The 18779-nt window shown below is 55.8% G+C and overlaps 6 protein-coding genes across 6 annotated transcripts; 3 read left to right on the top strand and 3 right to left on the bottom strand.

The window, feature by feature from the left end:
* The first annotated feature begins 311 nt into the window (after window positions 1-311).
* On the top strand, window positions 312-2938 carry KVR01_005506 (uncharacterized protein). Its single transcript, XM_044783160.1, has 3 exons — window positions 312-1096; window positions 1230-1490; window positions 1578-2938. The coding sequence occupies exons 1-3, from the start codon at window positions 820-822 to the stop codon at window positions 2144-2146; spliced, it is 1107 nt and encodes a 368-aa protein (XP_044645951.1). The 5' UTR covers window positions 312-819; the 3' UTR covers window positions 2147-2938.
* On the bottom strand, window positions 2213-2513 carry KVR01_005172 (uncharacterized protein; the record flags this gene model as incomplete). The annotated part of the gene is made up of 2 exons (XM_044794727.1): window positions 2213-2390; window positions 2509-2513. The coding sequence occupies 2 exons, from the start codon at window positions 2511-2513 to the stop codon at window positions 2213-2215; spliced, it is 183 nt and encodes a 60-aa protein (XP_044645617.1).
* An 850-nt stretch (window positions 2939-3788) lies between the features above and the next one.
* KVR01_004856 (uncharacterized protein) lies at window positions 3789-4639 on the bottom strand (the record flags this gene model as incomplete). Its single annotated transcript, XM_044786299.1, has 4 exons — window positions 3789-3862; window positions 3994-4334; window positions 4367-4476; window positions 4607-4639. The coding sequence occupies 4 exons, from the start codon at window positions 4637-4639 to the stop codon at window positions 3789-3791; spliced, it is 558 nt and encodes a 185-aa protein (XP_044645301.1).
* Window positions 4640-5660: 1021 nt separating this feature from the next.
* On the top strand, window positions 5661-6053 carry KVR01_005624 (uncharacterized protein; the record flags this gene model as incomplete). Its single annotated transcript, XM_044793309.1, has 3 exons — window positions 5661-5698; window positions 5765-5915; window positions 5979-6053. The coding sequence occupies 3 exons, from the start codon at window positions 5661-5663 to the stop codon at window positions 6051-6053; spliced, it is 264 nt and encodes an 87-aa protein (XP_044646069.1).
* Window positions 6054-7198: 1145 nt separating this feature from the next.
* Window positions 7199-13349, top strand: KVR01_005584 (uncharacterized protein). The gene is made up of 3 exons (XM_044790079.1): window positions 7199-8745; window positions 8809-9126; window positions 9181-13349. Exons 1-3 carry the CDS (start codon window positions 7618-7620, stop codon window positions 13048-13050), a joined length of 5316 nt encoding a protein of 1771 aa, XP_044646029.1. The 5' UTR covers window positions 7199-7617; the 3' UTR covers window positions 13051-13349.
* A 464-nt stretch (window positions 13350-13813) lies between these two features.
* On the bottom strand, window positions 13814-18355 carry KVR01_004895 (uncharacterized protein). The gene has a single exon (XM_044787959.1). The coding sequence runs from the start codon at window positions 17695-17697 to the stop codon at window positions 14284-14286; it is 3414 nt and encodes a 1137-aa protein (XP_044645340.1). The 5' UTR covers window positions 17698-18355; the 3' UTR covers window positions 13814-14283.
* Window positions 18356-18779: the final 424 nt, after the last annotated feature.

The raw sequence follows: 18779 nt of genomic DNA, 5'->3' as shown, positions 1-18779 counted from the left end.
ACCGGCGGGTCTAGATACCTCCAGGATTGGGTGGGAGCCCATTGCAACATCATCCACATCTTCTCACAGACCGACTGCAGTAGTCCTTCGTCCACCCCACATGAGCTTCGCGCCCCCTGGTGCTGGTGTTGCTGCTGTTGTCGAGCAGTTACGGCAGTCCACTGTGCAGATCAGGACGGCGAATAAGCTCCACGCCCGACCCCAGTTTGCTCTCCATAACTGCTGCAGGAGTTTGCGGCTGGCAGAGGTAAATCTCCCTTTAAAGACGAGTCAGATCGCCTAGGCCCCCCCCCCGTCTCCCCCCCCATCTCGCTTCGGCAATCTCGATTGGCTCGCTGGAAATCGGTACCTCTCTTTGTTTCCTCGTCTTTGGCCATTCCATTTGCAGAAAGGCTACCTGGACAGCGAGTCCTTGCCCAATTCCTCATATCCTGAGGAGCCACCTTTGTTCTCGAATCCGGCGCGACAATAGAGCGCTTGTGCTCACGTAACACCCCCAAAGGAACGCTCAACGACTTCCGTAAGGGCCCTCCACCGCGACAAGACGCCATCAAAGCCAGCATAACAAGAAAGGATCCTCTTGGGACCAAAGCCAGGGCCTGGTTCTTGAACGCGCCCACCTCGGGGGCTCGACGTCCTCGTGTCCATAAAGCAAGGGCCCGAGAGACCAGGAGCCGAGTAACAACACGGCCAAAGAAACCAGCCTGTCGATGGCCTGTGGCTGCTCCGACACTGTGAATCTGACAAGCGGAATTTTCAAAGGCCCATCAACCCCGTGACACGCACAAAACCAGTTCCAGAGAGTTAGGAGCGGATACAATGTCGTATCAGTACCCCTCGCCAACCACGCCACCACCGTATGATACAGGCTATCCCATTCCTTCGCAGCCCGCTGGAATGGGCATGAGATCACCAAACGACCCAGTGAAAAGCGAAGCCGACCCGGCCCCTTTGCACTTCGACAAGCGCGAATCACCAGATTCGGGAATGGTGGTAACAGCAGACCAAGCACAAGGGTCCGATCCAGCGAACATGGGCATCGGTGCCGACAAGAAGAGAGGAAAGCTGAACTACCATCGAGCAGGAACTGCATGTAGTATGTTAACAAGCGCCCCCCCCCCCACGTTCGACCCGTCCTTTCACCCCTGGCGGAAAGGAAAAAGACGAAGAAAGAACCGGCGACAGACCATGTCGCTCTCCATGGTGTCAATACTAACAGTTGTCTGTAGCAAATTGTCGAAAGCGTAAGATAAGGTGTGTGCAGACGCGCGGCCCGAAATGCGAGCAGTGTCAGCGACTTCACAAAGAATGTGTCATCACGGCTGTGGACCAGCAGAGCTCCATGGATGCCAGGAACAAGCCGATGCCACGCGCAACTGGAGGCCACAGGCTTGCTTCGGCCGGCTCCTCACCAAGCATGCATCATCATGTAGCCATGCCTATGCCCCCGATGCAGAACATGGGTCTCGCGGACGCGCCAGACATGAAAAGTAGGTACTTCGCTTCGCGTTCTCCTGTTGTGGCTTCGAGTACCCGGCTGTTGTGTGGGAACTGTGGTAGTAATCTGACATGTGCAGTGCCCCCCGGAGGGCCAATGAACCGCGCATACCCCGAGTACGGAAACCCGGGGATCACGAGCGCATGGCAGCCTTACAGCCAGGCACCACCAGTGGTGCCGAGCTTCTCGTCGCCTTACCAACGTGCTACCCCTCCTCCTGGAGCATGGCCTGCTCCGCCTGTCCCTGGGGACGCTTCGGGGAGGGACCAGATGCAGTGGAATTCGTACCCTGCTCCGAACCAGCCATTCGCGGCCATGTCGCAGATGACGGCCGACGCCTACGGCCGAAAAACGCCCAACCCGATGTCCCCGACAGAGATGTACCCTACCGTTCCGAACATGGGGTCGCCGCAAGTCGGACAAGCCGCCTCGATGTCGCCCCCTGAGACCTCGTCCCAGGTGACCAGCTACGGTCAATGGCAGCAGACCTACCCCCAGCCCACGATGCACAGACCGGGAGGGGGCTTCGGAGGCTGGTATGGGGAGGGCGACGGTACGGCCCCGCAGCCACCACCAGGCACCGCTCCTCACCAAGACTGGAACTGGAATGTGCATGGGAAGACGGAGCCGGGCGAGACGCGGACCTAGGTTCGGGGGCATGCTCGGCCTCGTTCGCTGCGAAGGGGTCAAACGCGAACATTTGCGCAGGCCCCATCAAAGCCAGCACCGCCAGGCGTTGGTTACACGGCCGAGCCCTGGTGGGCAGTGAGCTGGACTCTGAACCAAGCCCGCCAGATCAGGATCCGGGCCAATGCCGACCGGGGGACGGTTGAACGCATCTGCTGCGCCGACCTCGCCAGTTGGCACCCGGGTCCTGGAGTGCTTCAAGGCACTGCTAGCCGGGATGATGTCGTCAACACTGGCGGAAGGAAAAGGACGAAAAGAGAAGACACTTCCATATTACCTCTTAGATATCGTCGGGGCTCTCAACCAGGGAAACCCGAGTCAACAGCATCGGCATGTTCATACCAGGACGGAAGTTGTTGGGAGACTTGACAAAAATATAAAGTATCAGCGAAGGAGGGGCGGGCAGAAGAAACGAGGTGGTGAATTGCCAACATCTAGAGATGCGACAACTAGAAGAACAGCAAACAAAGAAGAGGCATTGGGCCCACAGCGACCACCAACATTTTTGGGTTTTTTTCTTTCTTCTTCTCTTCCTTCCCTGCTCCATTAAAGAAGGACGTCTAGAAAAGGGTAAATCTCGGCGGGATGCACAGGGCAACATGGGAACAGGGCAAGGACTAGGCCCTGCGGGGATCGGCGCCAGGCGGGATGGTCCAAACTTTATTTGTGTGGGGAGGACGGGGGTGGGTGGGAAAGTGGGCTCGGGGAGTGACTGGGGCCCCGGGGAGAGGGACACACGGGCATTTTGGTTTCAGAATCGCGGGATGGGGGTGGGTGGGTATCGACATTGCTCGGCGGGATGATACGGTAAATATTAGTTATTCGGGCGATTTGTTTGCATCCTAATGTGGATTGTCCTTTGTTCTTTGACGAACGGTGGTCTTGTCTCGGGGGACCGTCGGGGTCCTCCCGGGCTCTTATCTGCCCAAGGGTACCCTGTGACTGTGGCATTGATGAGAATGGTCTACGGTCCCCCTCTATCCGAGGTGGCTGGCTCTGCAGACCGCTCAATATTTGACCGCCCAGAGTACTGGGGATTGTTGAATTGACAAAGCTGATGGAGAGATCTGAAGCCATGACCCCAAAACGGGGGCATCCTGCCGTGCCAGGTTGCACAAGGCTGCCGCATGGTGACTTGCACAACATGAATTCGACGACCGCAGACCGCCCGGCTCGACAGACGGTGACCTATTTATCCAACCACGGACGTGCATCGTGCCCGTCCGGCCTTCCTTCTTCTGTTGTCCCAGACAGGACCCAGCTACGTCAGGCTGTCTGTATATCTGCCTGTCATCGAGCCGTTCCTGACACCCGTTTTTGGATGCTTGCGTTTCAGCTGCGTGTGCAGCCCCACAGTTGGACGGACAGCACACAACACACCCATTTGTGTGAGCTGATGGTTGCCTCCTTTTGGGAGGCCCCTGGGCGCGCACCTGAGTGGTCCCTCGCGGGGCGGTGGGCGTTCGAATTGAGGTATGTGGCGACTCACATGACCTGCCACTGACAAGGTGCGTCTTCGGTCGAATAGCCGGTGGCGGCCAATCGCAAGGAATGATGGGGAGCAGGACCCAGAAAACTGTCCAGTATGTACCCAGACCGACAATCACGAGGATAGCCTCAGTGTCAGCACTAAAAGGGTGATGTATGCTCCCAAGCTCAGAAATGTTAGGAGTGTGACTGACGTTTCATCAGTAAAGCGTCCCCCATCTTTACCAAACAAAGACACCGACGCTGCGGATTGCCACGCAAGCTGCCGGCTGTGGGCGCGCAGGAGTCGACCCGGGCTTGATTTATCGAAATCGACTTACCGCTATTTCCACTGGTACGGAATTTCTTCCTGATCATCTGGACCCGCCTTCGACCTCGGGGAGAAGCACCGCCGTCTTGGCCGGGCATGTGCTCCCCGACCTCGCCGTCATCACTCTCGGAGTCGGACTCCTCCTGGTCAAAGAATTGCTTGTTGCCCTCGTACCGCCTGAAGATTGCCACGACCAGGACCGCAACCCCGTACGCGGCAAACAATGCCCCGATGGCATAGAACTCGCTGGTGAAGATCTTGAGGATGATGAGCGCGAATGAGAACTGCGACAGGGCTGTCCGCATGTACGCGCCTTCGAAGGTGCGCTGGGCCGCACGGATTTCGGTAAGTCTGGATATGGTAAGACGCACACGAGTAAGCACTTGACAGGTATTGTGCATTCTCCTTCACGCAGGAGGCCCGAAGAGGGCGAGGGGTCTGTGCCGGAAATGCAATCAACTGCAGGCAGGCGAAAAAGCCCCTCCTCTTGGGACTGGGAGTCAGACGAGCACCAAGACAGTGTGGGTGGGCCTCGGATGGTTGGGTGGAAAGGATAGCCTCGCCGCAGGAGGGCGTTGGCTTGTGGGGACTGGCACTTTTATGCATCAAGCAAGGTACGAGACAGACCCGCATGATGCAGAAGTGGACTTGGCCATCTCCAAGAGGGCAGGGGCGGCCGGAAGAGATCTCTTCCAAGCCCAGGGCTCATGGTGAGAAAGACGGAAAGACGAAATCGGCCGGGCATTCATGGCTCCGAGGCAGCAGGGTGTTGCGGGATCTAAATGACTTGATAAAGAGTGGAGGGTGGCACTGACTCCGAAGAAGTGAGAACAATTGATCTGTCATGGCCACGGTCAGCCATAAACCAAGAACTTCAAGTGGGAAACTGGGCGGCATATGACAATCCCTGTCCATAGCCAGCCTCACGGCTGATACCCGAGCCCACGACCGAGGGTGAGGCTGACGCATGTCTTCAGGGGGCCTTGAAGGTCTGAGGATCTCCTACCTGGCGCGATGTAGTCTCAGATGGAGATGGTCCTCAGGGTTGGGCTGGAGTGCCTGATCGTGCGAGTTAGACTCAAGTTTTGTTATTCGAGGCACAGAGAGTGGCTTCGGTAATAATAATAAAAGATAGTGAGCTGACCTCAAACATGACGATAGATCGGCACGGGCGAAGACGTGGATTGGATATAGGAGTATGCTGGGCAGGGCAGGGCAGGGCAAGTACACGCCGCGCCTAGCCTGTGTTCGGGCTGGTTTGCGGGCAAGTATCAGGGCGATCGGCTGGCTGCTTGTTGTGCAGCAGCGGGAAAACTGAGTGAGGGTGAGGAGGTTGTCTAGTGAATGTTAGTTAGAGTTATAGAACCTGGGACTATTTGGACAGATGCCAATCTGTTGATGGGTAGACGCAATCGGTCACCAGGGAGTCCAGGCCTCCCCCACACCTGAGTTGCTGGCGGAGCGGATTGGTGACTAAGCTGATCCCGGCTCCCAGGTCGCGGTGGCAGGCAACGCTCCCGTTACCTCGCTCCTGATGGTCGACGACGAGTCCATTACAGCCATCAAGCTCCAAGCCGCAGTTCCAGTGCCTCCGACCTCACGACCTCGATACACGACCTTGGTCCCTTGCAGAATCAGTCTCGCATCTCTTTGCACTTGCCCCGAGCTTCGCCCATCATGAAGCCTGTCGTTGGAGCCTTTCAAGCTTGGTCTTGGTCCGTCATAGCTCCCCGAGTCCCGTGGGCACAAGCCTGGCGCGACTTGATCTAACCCGAGCACAGTTTCGTCCTTTCGATATTTGCCATCATAATTTTGTCCATCCTTGGACTCGTCTACAAGAACGGCCACGAGGAGTTCGTCGGGGGCATTGATGACCCCGAAGACGGAGGTGCCGTAGCCTCTACCATCTTCGTTGCAGTCTTCGTCTACATTGTCAGTCGAGTCACTCCTCCCATCCATACTGCTCCTTTGCTAAAAAGACACTATCAAATACAGGGTTTCTTGGTCTGCTGTGGCCTTCAGGGTCTTCTGCACATGCGCGAGAGTCGACGAGGCGCGATTGCTTTGTAAGGAGGGCTTGCATAGTCGAAGAGGCGACACGGCGTTCCGGTTCATTACGAGAATCCACCTGGGCACGTGCCATATAAGAGCAGAGACAAGATTTGGGATGCCATGCAGCGAAGCTTGAGGCTGGATATCACCTGGATATTCCGACACTGTTCCGACATCCCAAGCTGTGAAGCATGCCGGACCACAAGTCGCTTGGGCTTCATTTTTATACTATTCCGACAGGATCTATCGACTGTGAGCAGCCTGGGGAGACAGTGGGGTCCTTGGGCTCGCCTGAGCGCAGTGACTCAAGATTGACGAAACGGGCCGGTTCATGTTCCGGACGTCAATTCTGCTCCTTAGCGGTTGGTCAAGACCAGGCTGGTCTGAAAGATGGAGGATGGTCGAGGGATGGAAATGGACGGGTTAATTTGCATTGTATCAAAAGCGTGTTTTACCAGACTTGAAAATATATCAAAGTGAGTGCTATGATACCATACATCCAGCTTGTGTAGCTGTGATAACGGGGAGGCACGCATGTTCAGGCCATCAGGAGACAAGCGATTCCAGTGCATTGCTAAACCCGGCGGCTGTTGCTTACAATGGGCGGAATCCCGCTCGTCATCTTCTCTTCGCAGTTCTAGAACATCGGTACGCCAACAGGATGTCAAAACCGACCATGCTACTTGTTCCCCGGGCATCCACGACTGGTGTTGTCTACAATGTCCCTGAATACATGGCTTACCTCATATACTTTATTACAGGAACACGGCCAAATCTTCAAAAGCAGCCTAGTTGCAATCTCCCTTTCTACGTCTATATCTCTCACATGGTCATTTCACTATTTCACCTCAGATGCTCTGGCCATAGCGGTCCCCTTGCCAGCAATTCGAAGAAGTCAGGTCGCTTACTATGAAACCACTTGGAGGACTCTTCTAGCGGTTCCCAAACTCAAGTCAGACATGAATTGACGGTTTCAGATTGTCTGCAAATGGGTGTAGCGATGTCGTTGCCTCCGTGTCACTGCAACGTGGGTTTGGTGTAAGTGCGAGCTAGGCCCATTTCTGGTTGGACCCTGGCAGCCAGCGAGAACTTGAGGCAGCAGCTGCATCCTCCACCACACTAAACCCATCATTGATTCGCAACCGAGATGATCGCATCCTTCAGAATTAGGTACGTCCCGAAGTCAGACGTCAGCAGGCAACCGTGACACATTTTCAGCATTCTCCAGGGAGATGCTTGCTCGTCACGGGATCTCGTGTAGGCCGTCCCAGGCAACAAAGCCTCTAGCGTCCATCCAAGACGCGCTCCAGCCCACGTCAAAGGACGACAACTAGGTAGGCATGAGCCACCTCCAGACACCTGCCTGGACCTGTGTTTCGACAAAGCGTCAATTGATGGTGTATAAGACTCGAAGTTCCCGTCCTCTACCCTGGGAAGAACTCAAATCCTCAACAGCTGTCTCCCTCCAGCAACAACGTCGCACCCTCTTGCGCAATTGCGGCCACCCTACCATTGATCTCTCCTACACTTGTTTCGCTTTTCCTTGAAGCCTGTCCACTTGTTATCTCTGCCATCACTTTTCATGATGTCTTCACTCCAACTCCCAACGGTGCCGGTGCCTCATGCCGAGCTGGCACGATACATCGCCGAGAATCCAGGGCGTTCCATAGTCGAACTTCTCGAGCCTTACAGGCAATTCGAGGCTCAGTTGCGCCAGCTCTACGCGCAGGAGCCGGGCAATAATGTTCTCAAAAATGAGCACATCAACGTTTTCCCCCTCTTCACTGACGGCGGAAAATCCGAGATCAAGATACGTGCCAGAAACCTTGAGGATGAGCCCCAAGCTGAGAAGGACCGATATGTCATGGCACTGCCCGATGAGCAAAGGCGTCCTGACGGCTCGCCTGCTGTTGTCCAGTCGCTCAAGGAGTTCCAGCACAATTTCAATGTCTTTTCCGAGTCATCGCTTGTCGATCTTGATTGGAGCAACGTCGTCGCCTCCGGCTCGTCCGTTGTCAACACCCTACTACCTGTTCCGCAGCGATATGGTGATTCCAAGAGAGCTCTAAGGGAGTTCTACCACGAGAAGTTCTGCCCAGCCAGTGATGTGGACCTTTTCATTTACGGATTGACCGAGGAGCAGGCCATTGAGAAGATCAAGCAGGTCGAAACTAGCATTCGGGATTCTATACTGACTGAGACCACGACTGTTCGAACCAAGAATGCCATCACGATTTGCAGCCAGTATCCAACTCGTCATATCCAGATAGTCTTACGCATTTACAAGAACGTCTCGGAGATCCTCACGGGATTTGACATCGACTGCTCTGGTGCTGCCTATGATGGCAAACAAGTGTACTGCACGCCAAGAGCATTGCAGTCATACATCACTCAAATAAACCACATTGACCTCTCGCGCCGGAGCCCCTCATATGAGAACAGGTTGTCCAAGTACTCCCACCGAGGTTTCGAAGTCTACTGGCCCGACCTTGATCGTTCACGCATTGACCCTACCATCTTCGAAAGGAGCTTTCAGCGCACTCTAGGTCTAGCGAGACTTCTCGTCCTGGAAAGGTTGCCAACGGCGTCTTCTCGAGATTCATACCTCGCCAAGCGACGTGAGGAGCGTGGCAGGCCGCCTCTGAATCGTCACCACTTTCGAGGTCTTGCCGGTAACATCAAGGAAAACCACGAAGATGAGATTGCCGAGGTACGTAACACAATAATGTGGTTCTGTGTTGACAGGCGGGCGGCTGACATGCAACATCAAAAGTGGGTGAATGAGGAAGAGGTGTCTAACTACCACACCTTCACGGTTCCCTACGGCGCCAAGTTTCACGCAAAGAAGATCGAGAAACTATGTTACACCAGAGACTTGTTGCTCAATGCGGAATGGAACCAGCCTAAGGATCGTGAGGTCTATCTGCATCGTCATCCTGCCTTCTTCGGTCGCTTCGAAGATGTCATGAACGACTGCTGCGGTTCGTGCCCAAAGCCGGAGACGGAGGAGGAGAAAGCCGTTCATGAAGAAGAGAGCAAGACCTACGTTTCTGGGAACATTTCCTTCCTCCAAGATGACCCAGGGAGACAGGTATGCATCTAACCTTTCAACGTGATTCTTGAATCTCTCACTTATTTATACTAGCAAATTGGGTCTTTCAATCCTCTCACCGAGGATGATTGGACAGAGATGGCTTACATTGGCAACACTGCTCGTCTGTGCCAGGACATCGTTGATGGAGAGCTTGAACATGTCCAGGACTGGCTTTCTCAAGAGGGCGCTGATCTAAATACGCGCGACCACACGGGCAGGACGCCTCTCCACCTTGCCGTGACAAGCTCTACAGTGGATGTCGTGAAGTGTCTTGTTGACCACGGTGCTCGACTTGTTGCACGGTTGGCAGACGGCAGGACTGCACTTCATTTGGCAGCAGAGAGAGGCAATGCTGATATTGTCAAGATACTCATGGACAAGAGTACTGCCAACGAGGCCGAAGAGGAGGAGAAGCAGTCTCAGAAGAAGAGCGCCAAGACGACATCCGCTTCCCGGGAAGATGAATCTATGGAAGACAGTGTTTCGGACATGGAAGTTGTTAGCGATGTCGAGTCCGAGTCCGATGATGAACAACAAAGCATGGCAACCGGGTCGTTCGTCAAAGTCAAGAAAGATGAAAGTGTCGCACCCGCCGGGGCAGTACCGGAAGATAAGGAAGATGACCCCGACTTCTACGACATCAACGTTGTGGCTTGGGACTCGCCTTGCTCTGCCATGCATTTCGCCATCATTTGTGGACACGAAGAAGTGGTCAGGCTTCTTTGCCAGGAATACGGAGCTGACATTCTGCTCCCTGTCAAGTACCTAAACGAGGAGAAGCAGCCGACAGCCGCTATCCTGACGCTGGTCTTATCGATCAAGCTTCCAATCGACAAGGCGAAGTCGATGGCGAAGACTATTTTGAGCCTCGGCGCGAGCTCTGCTCAGGCCGACATGAACGGATCAACGGCGTTTCAACGCATAGTAGAGGAGAACTCTACTGAGCTCGTTGAGGTGCTCCTGACCTTGGACGAAATTGGCGCAAAGAACTCCCTCAATCACTTATCCTTCAGTGGTTGGCAACAGATGGACTCGACTCTGCAGCACGCAATCAAGGGCGGAGATATAAGGCTCGTTCTCCAGCTTCTTGACGCTGGTGCAGTCCCGCAGATTGACTTCGAGATGTGGTTGAAGGCAGCCAAGCAGTCACCCAAGATGGACTACCACTTGCGAGACATTGAATCCAACACAAAGCTCTTCGAGAGAGGCACTGAGCAACCGATCATCACCGCCATACAATCTTCGGACCCGGCCATCGTGCTAGAGCTATTGAAGCGCGGTGCTGATGTCAATACGATGACGACGCAATCTTATCAAGTCGTGCATAATAAAACATATGGGTACGGTATTGGAAAGACCTTGCTGGATCTCGTTGAAGATCAGCTCGACCGCCTGCGAATGTACGAACCTCCGGCGGTGAACCCCCCCGAGCTCAAATCCGGAATGGAAGAAGTCCTGAAACAGTACAAACAAGGGAGTTGGCAATGTGCTGCTGTGGAAACAGCTGTCTTTGATGCTCACAGGCACAACGAGCGGACACTTGAGCATCATGAGAAGGAAAAGGCACGCATTGCAGGGTTGGAAGGTGTCCAAGAGATGCAGGCCGCGGTAGACACAGCTATCTCCAAGTTTGAAGAGATCAAACAGTTCATCATCTCATCCGGCGGCAAAACCTTCGGCAAGCTTCACCCTAATTCCGGATATTCGCGGTTGCCTCGGCAGAACCGATGGCAGCCAGCAAAGGAGCCTCTCGAATTCCAGTACAATTTCCAATTCTTCGGTGTGCCTGATGTCACGGAAAAGAGGATGGACAAGTACATTGAGCTTTTTGAAGCTGCATGGTCTGGGGACCTCGACACAATCAAGGCCCTAACTCTTGTCTCTTGGGACCCCGAAAATAATGAGCCACCCTTGCAAATTGCTGTCAACGACGGATCGAACAGTCCGTTCTCGCTGGCTTACATGCGTGGTCACCTTGACGTTGCCAAGACGATCCTGGACATCGCGCAGGCTCAATACGTACCAGCGGAGAAGCCTGTGACGCGATACCGCATGCAATCTAGCGAGGACGAATATTCAGAGGATTCGGATATCTCGATGGATGATGACGACGACGACGAGCCGCGCATCTTGGGTCAGATTGTTGACGAGCACTTTACCATCGATAACGTTGGACAAGTTTCAATGCAAGTCAAGAGCCGTACCAAGCCGTTGACAATGCTGAATTGGTCTTTCCCAACTCTTCGCTTGGATAATGGAAAACACAGATTCTCTGGTGGCGGCTCTCTTCTGGACCATGTCATTGCCAATGATGACCGCGAAGGCTTGAAATACTACTACGATCTGGCAGTCTACTATTCAGATCGGGATGAGGACAAGGACGATGAAGGCAGCCGCTTCGTTGCATTCCCGCAATCCGCTTTCTGGAGCGCCGTGGAGATGGGAAGAATCGGGATTCTTGCGGACATGATACAGTGGGCTGGTGCTGGTCTTCCTCTTGAAGCGCTCATTAAGAAGACTGGTGTCGAGCTGAAGGAGAAACCAAAATACTACCAGGGTCTTACTGTCTACGGCAAGAAGAGAAAGGACTGGGCTAACGCAGGACGCAATGTTATTTCCCGGCCTAAAGAAAGCACAGAGTCTCCCCTTCTCCGTACCTCCCAGAAGGGATGCATCGAATCTGTCGAATGGTTCTTGAGCGACGCCCCCTTGAGAAACTACATCGAGTTCGGAAAGTCAAAGGCAGCGAAGGAGGATGCGAGGTTGAAACACCTTCATCAATCCCAAGGAGGCTTCGAAATGGCAGTGGCGAGGTGGTTGAGTGCTGAGAACGACCTCGTGATCTCGGCTGCAGTTCTTGGCCCGAACGACCACAGCGCCCAGCGCCTTGTTGAGTATCTCGTCAAAGTCTACCCTTCTGCCATCGAAGCCAAGGGGTCAAACGGCAGGACGCCTCTTTGGTTGGCTAGTTGGCTTGGAAGACTCGACCTTGTGAAGGTCCTTGTTGCCAACGGAGCCGATCAGTCGACCAGGGACAGCAGCCATGAGAACATACTCCATGCGGCTCTCGCGAATGACCCAGATCCTGAGAAGCTTGACGTCTTCCTCAAAACCCTCGACCCCGATCTGGTACGCGATGTGATTCTTGACCGTAGTGGGCACAACACCAGCGATGGGCGAACACCCCTTCAACGATGGCTTGCAACGAACGCCAAGTCCATCTCGGACAAGCCCGAACGATATGTCAAGGTCCTCCGGCTACTGCTAGAGTACTCGGGGGGCAAGGACCTCGACACCCTCGACGCCCGCGGCGACACGCCACTGCACACCCTAATCCGTGATCAAGCCGACCCGGCGATGATCAGAGAGATCCTGAACTTCAACCCAAAACTACTGCACCGCGAGAATGCAGTAGGCCAGACCCCGGCGGACGTAGCCCACGACGCCTTCGTGCGCGCCTGCGTCCCGAAGCACAACAACAGGCTCATGTACAGCTACCACCGCCACGGGGACAAGTCAGTCGCGGGGGTCCTCCTGGACAGGCCGTTCGAGGAATCCGCCCGGCTGGCCAAGCACGGGGAGCCTGCCAAGAAGCCCTCGACGGTGCAGCAGATCTACGACCTGGCGGCCGAGTTCGCCGCCGCACACCCGGGCAAGAGGCGCCTCGTCAGCCTGCACGAGGCCAACGACGTCGCCAGGCGGATCGGCGAGACGTACCAGGGCCAGCGGTACGGCTGGAAGGGCTTCGGGGGCGCCTGGGGGAGGCGGCGGCGGGCGCACAGGGGCGTGGCTGACAACCTGCCTGATGAGGAGGCGGTCGCGGCGGAGGAACAGGCTGTTGATGTGCTGTCCAGGCGCATGTTTGATCTGCGCCTGTCTGCGTGGGACGAACCCAAGAAAGGGACCGGGTTTGTGGGATGAGTGAGACGGCACGGTGGCTTTCGTGCTCCCTTTTTCTGGGCCATCGTCTGCCATCATTTGCAGCTCTCTTCTGTTCCACATCATCCGTCGTTCCCACTTGCTGTTTTCATTTTTTTTCTTGGGCAAGATACTTCGCGATTGAAGGGCAAATTGTCTCTCGATAAGATAGGCTGTAGGACACACCTGGGGAGAGAGGAGAGAAACAGAGCATCTTCTCGTTGAAAATTACTTCTACCCGACTGTGAGAAGGAATTTCACACATATCATCTCGGAAATATTGCATGTTCAAAAGTCGCCACGTGCTTTTACGGAGCGTCCTGTGGTCTGAATCCTCTCACACTCGCCTGTATCCATACGAGGGAGGTGTGTTCTGTAGGAAAATTAGGGGTATATATCGAGGCTGCATGGCGCATAACCGGGAAATGTCAAACACGAGTTAATAAGCACCATCTGGGATCACGATCCTGAATATCCCTCGTTGCAAGGTGGAAATCATAACACAATACAACATAGAGCCTCTCATGTCCTCAAGGCCCTGAGGCAGCGGCGGGTCCAGATGTGGGATGGATGGGTAGATTGTGGATGTTGCGTTTTTGTTGCTGAAGTTTACCGCATGCAAAACGGAGTCGTTGGCTGGTTTGGCAGAATCTATGGAGATAGTGGTCCTGGTTCGCGAAGTGTAAAGTACACTTTCAGGGGCCGATCAATGGACATGCGTGGCTGGCTGGCATCTGCACCGTTATAACTTATGTGAAATGCAGGCTGTGTGGATATTTTGTTTTTTTCTCTCTCTATATGTGGTATCAAATCCATCGCCATTCCTTCCAGCCTTGAACCCCGTCAATAGCAAATCACAGGGGTATAAAACAATTAATCTTCAAAAAAACCAATGAATGACAGAAATAGAGCCGCGCCATACCGGACTTTTCCAACTCTTCCTTTGCTCCTCATTCGATTGAGTCCGCCGAAACGCAGTGGCCAGTGAGTGCTGACCAACGCTGTGGTGGCTTGATAACCAGCGGTGACCCATTTTATCAGTAGACGTAGATTGATGTTCTGGGCACGTGGCGCATTTTCCCACGCAATAGTCATCAGTTCCCCTGAACGCCGTGCTAAAAAAGCCAATAATTGAAAATTGCATATAAAGTTGAGATCTGAAGCATCCTGCCGTACGAGGGTCCTGGGCGTGTGGGGTTGCCATTGCCTCATATGAGACGATAGTTTTGGCTAGTTCTAGTGTCGCCAACGAGGCTTGTTGTCCTTGTCCTTGTCCTTGTCGTTTGAGGCAGTGCTATTTCCTCTCCTGAGCCCAAGCCTCGTCCCGAAGGAAGATGGCATGGGGCTTTCCCGGCCGGGCGCGCTCTCTTCCTTCCTGAATCTGGGCTGCGGCAGCAGGCTGCCTCGCCGGTGTGTGGTGGCGAGAGAGCTCGCCGGGCGTTGGTACAGCCCGGGGACGGGGGCCTGTGGCGGCTGTAATGTTGCACGCCGAGTCGACGGTCCCTCGGGTCGGAACTTGGAAGTGGTCTGCTGAGAGTAGGGGCCAGGTGCAGCCAGACGGTCTCTGAAAGACATCTTGTTGGCGGGCGGCTTCGACGGTGTTAGATCTTGGCTCGGAGACGAAGGGTCAGCCCGCAAGGGACTGCGCATCATGGGCAGCTTCGAGCCGATGGGTGCGGCAAGGGACGAGTGCGAGCGAACAGGGTTAGGTGTCGTCTTTGCATAAGGGCTTGGGGTGCTGAGCGTAAGAGGCTTGAAATTGTGGCCAGTATCGACGTGGTTGGGATGGGGATTGGCATTCCACTTCGGTCGCTGGGCCATGGTCGAGGCTGGTCTCGGTATGCTGGCCGCGTGCCGGTTTGTAGTGGGGGTGGCTGAGCCTTCGCGTTTTGGTGTCGAGAGGCCGCTGACTGTTGAGAGCCTGGAGACGGGTTTTCGAGGAATGCTGGGCGTTGCTGTCGCCGACACAGAACGACGTCCGGGCTGCAGGTGCCCACTCACACTGCTCGACGAGCGACGTGCACGAGTGGCCGTACCTGGCTTTCCCGGCGTCCTCGTGTCTATTCCCAGCCCCGACATGATGACTGAAGAGGGAGGGGAGCTCTGCGGAGTCTCGACTCCGCTTCCAACGGTGGAGGCAAAGTCATTCGACAACATGCTCGAGATGGAGTCGCGTAGGTTGTTTCCTCTCTTGTCGGCATGGAGTTCGTCCAGCGTGAGATCCATCTCTTTGATCTGGTTCTTCAGGTCCGCCCATTTCGCCTGCATCTCGGCGTGCAGCCTCAAGATCTCACCATTGACTGTGAGACGGTCCTTGACGCCCCTGTCAATGATGAACAAGACGCGATCGATTGCTGGTCCGTAGTGCGTCTTCTTGGCATCGAAACTCTCAATCTTCTTGAGCAGCGCCGGCTGGTTTGTCAAGTGCATGCGTGCATCTACTGCTTCTCTGAGCCTGGCCACACTGCGATCCACGGACTCCATCATCTTCTGGGCCTGCCGGGCTGCACCACGGAACACAAGGACCCATCTGTCTTCTCCTAGTTCCTTGCGGAGCCCCTCTGCGTCCTTCTCCAGTTTCCTGTAGCTGGCATCGAGGTCTTCTCTCCGCATTTCCAGCTCATCACATGCGCTCGGGAACGACTTCTGGGCTCGCGCCTCGAAGACTGACAAGCGCATTGGGAGGAAGTCCAACGACGCCCTCAGAGGTTGCATCCTGGCAAACAATGCGAGGAGGCCCGAGTCATCCTGGGTGACGGTGGGCCCGCCAGGGGAGGTAGGGCTTGACGGAGAGCCGGTCGAGCTGAACCGTTTGTTCGCAGCAGCCTTCGCCCGCGTTGCTGCCGGTGGAGTCTCCTCGGCGATTGTTGCCAAGTCACCGATGTCTACCGCGTCACCGCTGGAAATCGCCATGGCTGACTTGTGCCGGCGCTCCTCCATCTCGAAGACCAAGCGACTCAACTCGTCCAGCTCGGTCTGTATCTCACCAAGCACCACGTTCCAGAGCTCTTCCCATTCCATGGCGATCTCGACCTGACCACGGACGTTGCGGAGCGTGGAGCGTATGTTGGTCCATTCCTCCGTGATGGCCTCCATCTGCATGACTGCCCTGGTGAGGTCGTCTGTCGAGACGTGTGCGATGTCCATGCGACCCTGTAGATCCTCGATGGCGGTCACGTAGACATTGATGAGCTTCTCGAACCGTGTTGTCGCGTCCTCCACCTCCTCCAGTCCTTCGCGGCCACCAGCGGCAGACCACTCGACATCATCGTCGCTGTCGAGCCCAGCAATGACCTCGGATGCCTTGTAGATCCAGCTGCGGATTTGTTCGGCGGCGCCTATCAGTGCTTTCACAGCGGCCTGGGCGGTAGGAATCGCTGCCACCTTACCAGCGAGCGACTCGGCGTCCGGCAGCTGCAGCGAGGTCAACTGAGCAAGCTGATTCGCGAAGGAAGCGCGCGAGATGGTGTATATGGAGCCTGCGCGCTGCAGCCCCAGCGGGTTGAAGTAGTCTTCGGGGTTAAAAGGCTGCGAGGATATGGGCGGCGTATCCTTCTCTGGCACGGGTGGCGGGCTCTCTTCAGGTGAGGGCAACGGCCTCGCGTCGCGGTCGATGTGTTCCTTGCGCGTGTCCAAGGTGACCTTGGTGCCATTACCATTGGTGTGATCGGGCAGACGAAACTTGTTCGTATCCATGGTGGGAGGTTCGGCGGCCTCGAATTCGGTGAGCAACTCGGAATGGTGATCCTCGGCTGGGCTGTCGAGGATCTTGATCAGCGGGATGCTGGCGTCCCCGGGAAGGTCGTCCTCGGGGGTGATGGCGTCCTTGTTGGACTTGGACGACTTCAGGCTCGCCTTGGAAGGGATGCGGACGACACCCTTCCAGGGGCGACCCCTGCGTTCAATTTCGAGTTGTCTTGCGCGTTCTTTGTGATACTCGTCGAGCTGTCGGAGCTGCTCCTCGGGCAGGCGGCCAATTTCGCGATCTTTGAAACCGGAGGGTTGTGATGTTTTCCGTTGGGTGCCGAGGCCGAGTGCTTTTAATCGCGCAGCGAGTCCGGGTGATGGTTTGCGCTGGTGGATTGGAAAGTTGACGTTGTTGTTGTTGGTTGTGGTGTTGTTATTGTTGGATGATAAGGTGACGTCGACGGCGGGCTGTAGGCGGGACGAGGAGTGGTTATTTGTGGGCTGGTGCGGTGTTTTGGCAGAGGATTTGGGGCTGTTGTTGACACCATCGGGCTCGTGCTCAGTCTCAGGCTTGGGCTCGGGCTCAGGCTCAGGCTCGGTCTCAGGCTCGGGTGCAGACACAGGCGCAGGCGCAGGCGCAAGCGCGGGCTCGGCAGCGGGAGCGGAAAGGGTGGAGGGCGAGACAAAATGGTCAAGGGCACCGTCATCGATTATCAGGGGGCCCAACCAGGAAAGATCGGTGGACACGTCGGCGAGGTTGGATTTGTTCTCATTGGCGGCGGCGCGTAGGTGGTGCTGGCCAGTCAGGTGTGGCGATTGAGGCGCGTCTGGCTGGTCTTGGTCGGCGGAGGCAGTGTAGGGCGGCGAGGGAATCGTCACTGCTTGTTGGGGAGCGTCGACGGCGGGCTGGTCATGACTGATGAGCCGGACTGGGCCGGTGAGTAAACTAGTGCTAGTAGGCATTTTCAACGGCCTTGAATGATACGGATATATGGGCAGGGCTCCCTCCCGGAGACTATGGCTGGGGCGTTCCCAGCCTCCCGTTCGGCGCCAGGCAGGGCAGGGCAGCGCAAGGGTTTCGAAACCTTAGATCAGGGCGCCCGATGGGGTGCGATGCAGTCGTGCTGGCCACCAGTGAACAGGTGCACCGGCTGACTGGCTGATGGGCTGTCGTGCCCCGTCTAGGATGTGCCTGTCGTGCGTCGATGCCTCTGCCTCGTGGATGGGATGTTGCTGTGGGGGTTCTGCGGCTGGCAGGCTGGCAGGACGGTTGATGGACGGCAGTGGGCTGCGCGCCTGCAGTAGTGCGCAGCTGTGCGCTCCCGAGCTGTCAAGAGGAGGATGGGTTTTGTTTGTTTTGTTTTGTCGTCGTCGTCGTCGTCGTTGTCGTTCTCTCGTGGTCAACGTCGTCCTCTCGTGCTGGGTCTCGTGCTTCTTTCTGCTTTGACCTGCTGGATCCGGACTGGAGGTGGAGGAAGAAAGGGCCGTGGTACCCAAGATGGAAGACAGGAGAGGCCTCGCCCACAGGTTTAATGAGGGCAGGACGGAGCAGGTGCTGTGCCCTGTGGTGTGTTGGTACCTGGCCTGAGGTACAGCAAGTAGGTCAGGTCGGCAGCAGGACAACGTGCAGGCTTCGGCCAGGTCGTGGTGGCGGCAGCGCTGGCCTGGGCCTCTGGGCCTGTAAATTGGCTACTGTGACTTGGCCAGGACAGGGTGCAGGCGAGATGATGGGCGATGGGTGATGTGCGATGGGCGTAGTACTGTTGTGGTAAGTAGCCACGGTTGGCGCCGGTGCAGTGTTGCAGCTGCTGTCCACTTTAGTCCACCCACCACAAGATCCGATCTTGGTGTGTTGCATCCTCCCACTAATCAATCTCCTTTCCTCGTCCCTCCCGTCTATAGTAGCCTCCAGTCTACAATCTCCAGTCTGCAGTCTGCAGTCTCCAGTCTGCAGGCCGGGCCTTTCACAAGCCGCTGCCATGAGATGAAAGGGAAACCTGAAACGGTTAGGGCCAGAGTGGGCCCCTTGGTTTCGCATCTGCCTT

The sequence above is a fragment of the Diaporthe batatas genome (genome assembly GCF_019321695.1).
Source record: "Diaporthe batatas strain CRI 302-4 chromosome Unknown Contig00005, whole genome shotgun sequence".
NCBI lineage: Eukaryota > Fungi > Ascomycota > Sordariomycetes > Diaporthales > Diaporthaceae > Diaporthe > Diaporthe batatas.
The sequence above is the reverse complement of the archived record's forward strand: the minus strand, read 5'-3'. Positions and strand labels throughout refer to the sequence as shown.

Coding starts and splice junctions, on each gene's coding strand:
- KVR01_005506 (XM_044783160.1), top strand. CDS start 820: ATGTCGTATCAGTACCCCTCGCCAACCACGCCACCACCGTATGATACA. Junction 1,097..1,229: donor TCGAGCAGGAACTGCATGTA/GTATGTTAACAA, acceptor AGTTGTCTGTAG/CAAATTGTCGAAAGCGTAAG. Junction 1,491..1,577: donor GGACGCGCCAGACATGAAAA/GTAGGTACTTCG, acceptor TGACATGTGCAG/TGCCCCCCGGAGGGCCAATG.
- KVR01_005584 (XM_044790079.1), top strand. CDS start 7,618: ATGATGTCTTCACTCCAACTCCCAACGGTGCCGGTGCCTCATGCCGAG. Junction 8,746..8,808: donor ACGAAGATGAGATTGCCGAG/GTACGTAACACA, acceptor CAACATCAAAAG/TGGGTGAATGAGGAAGAGGT. Junction 9,127..9,180: donor AAGATGACCCAGGGAGACAG/GTATGCATCTAA, acceptor TATTTATACTAG/CAAATTGGGTCTTTCAATCC.
- KVR01_004895 (XM_044787959.1), bottom strand. CDS start 17,697: ATGCCTACTAGCACTAGTTTACTCACCGGCCCAGTCCGGCTCATCAGT.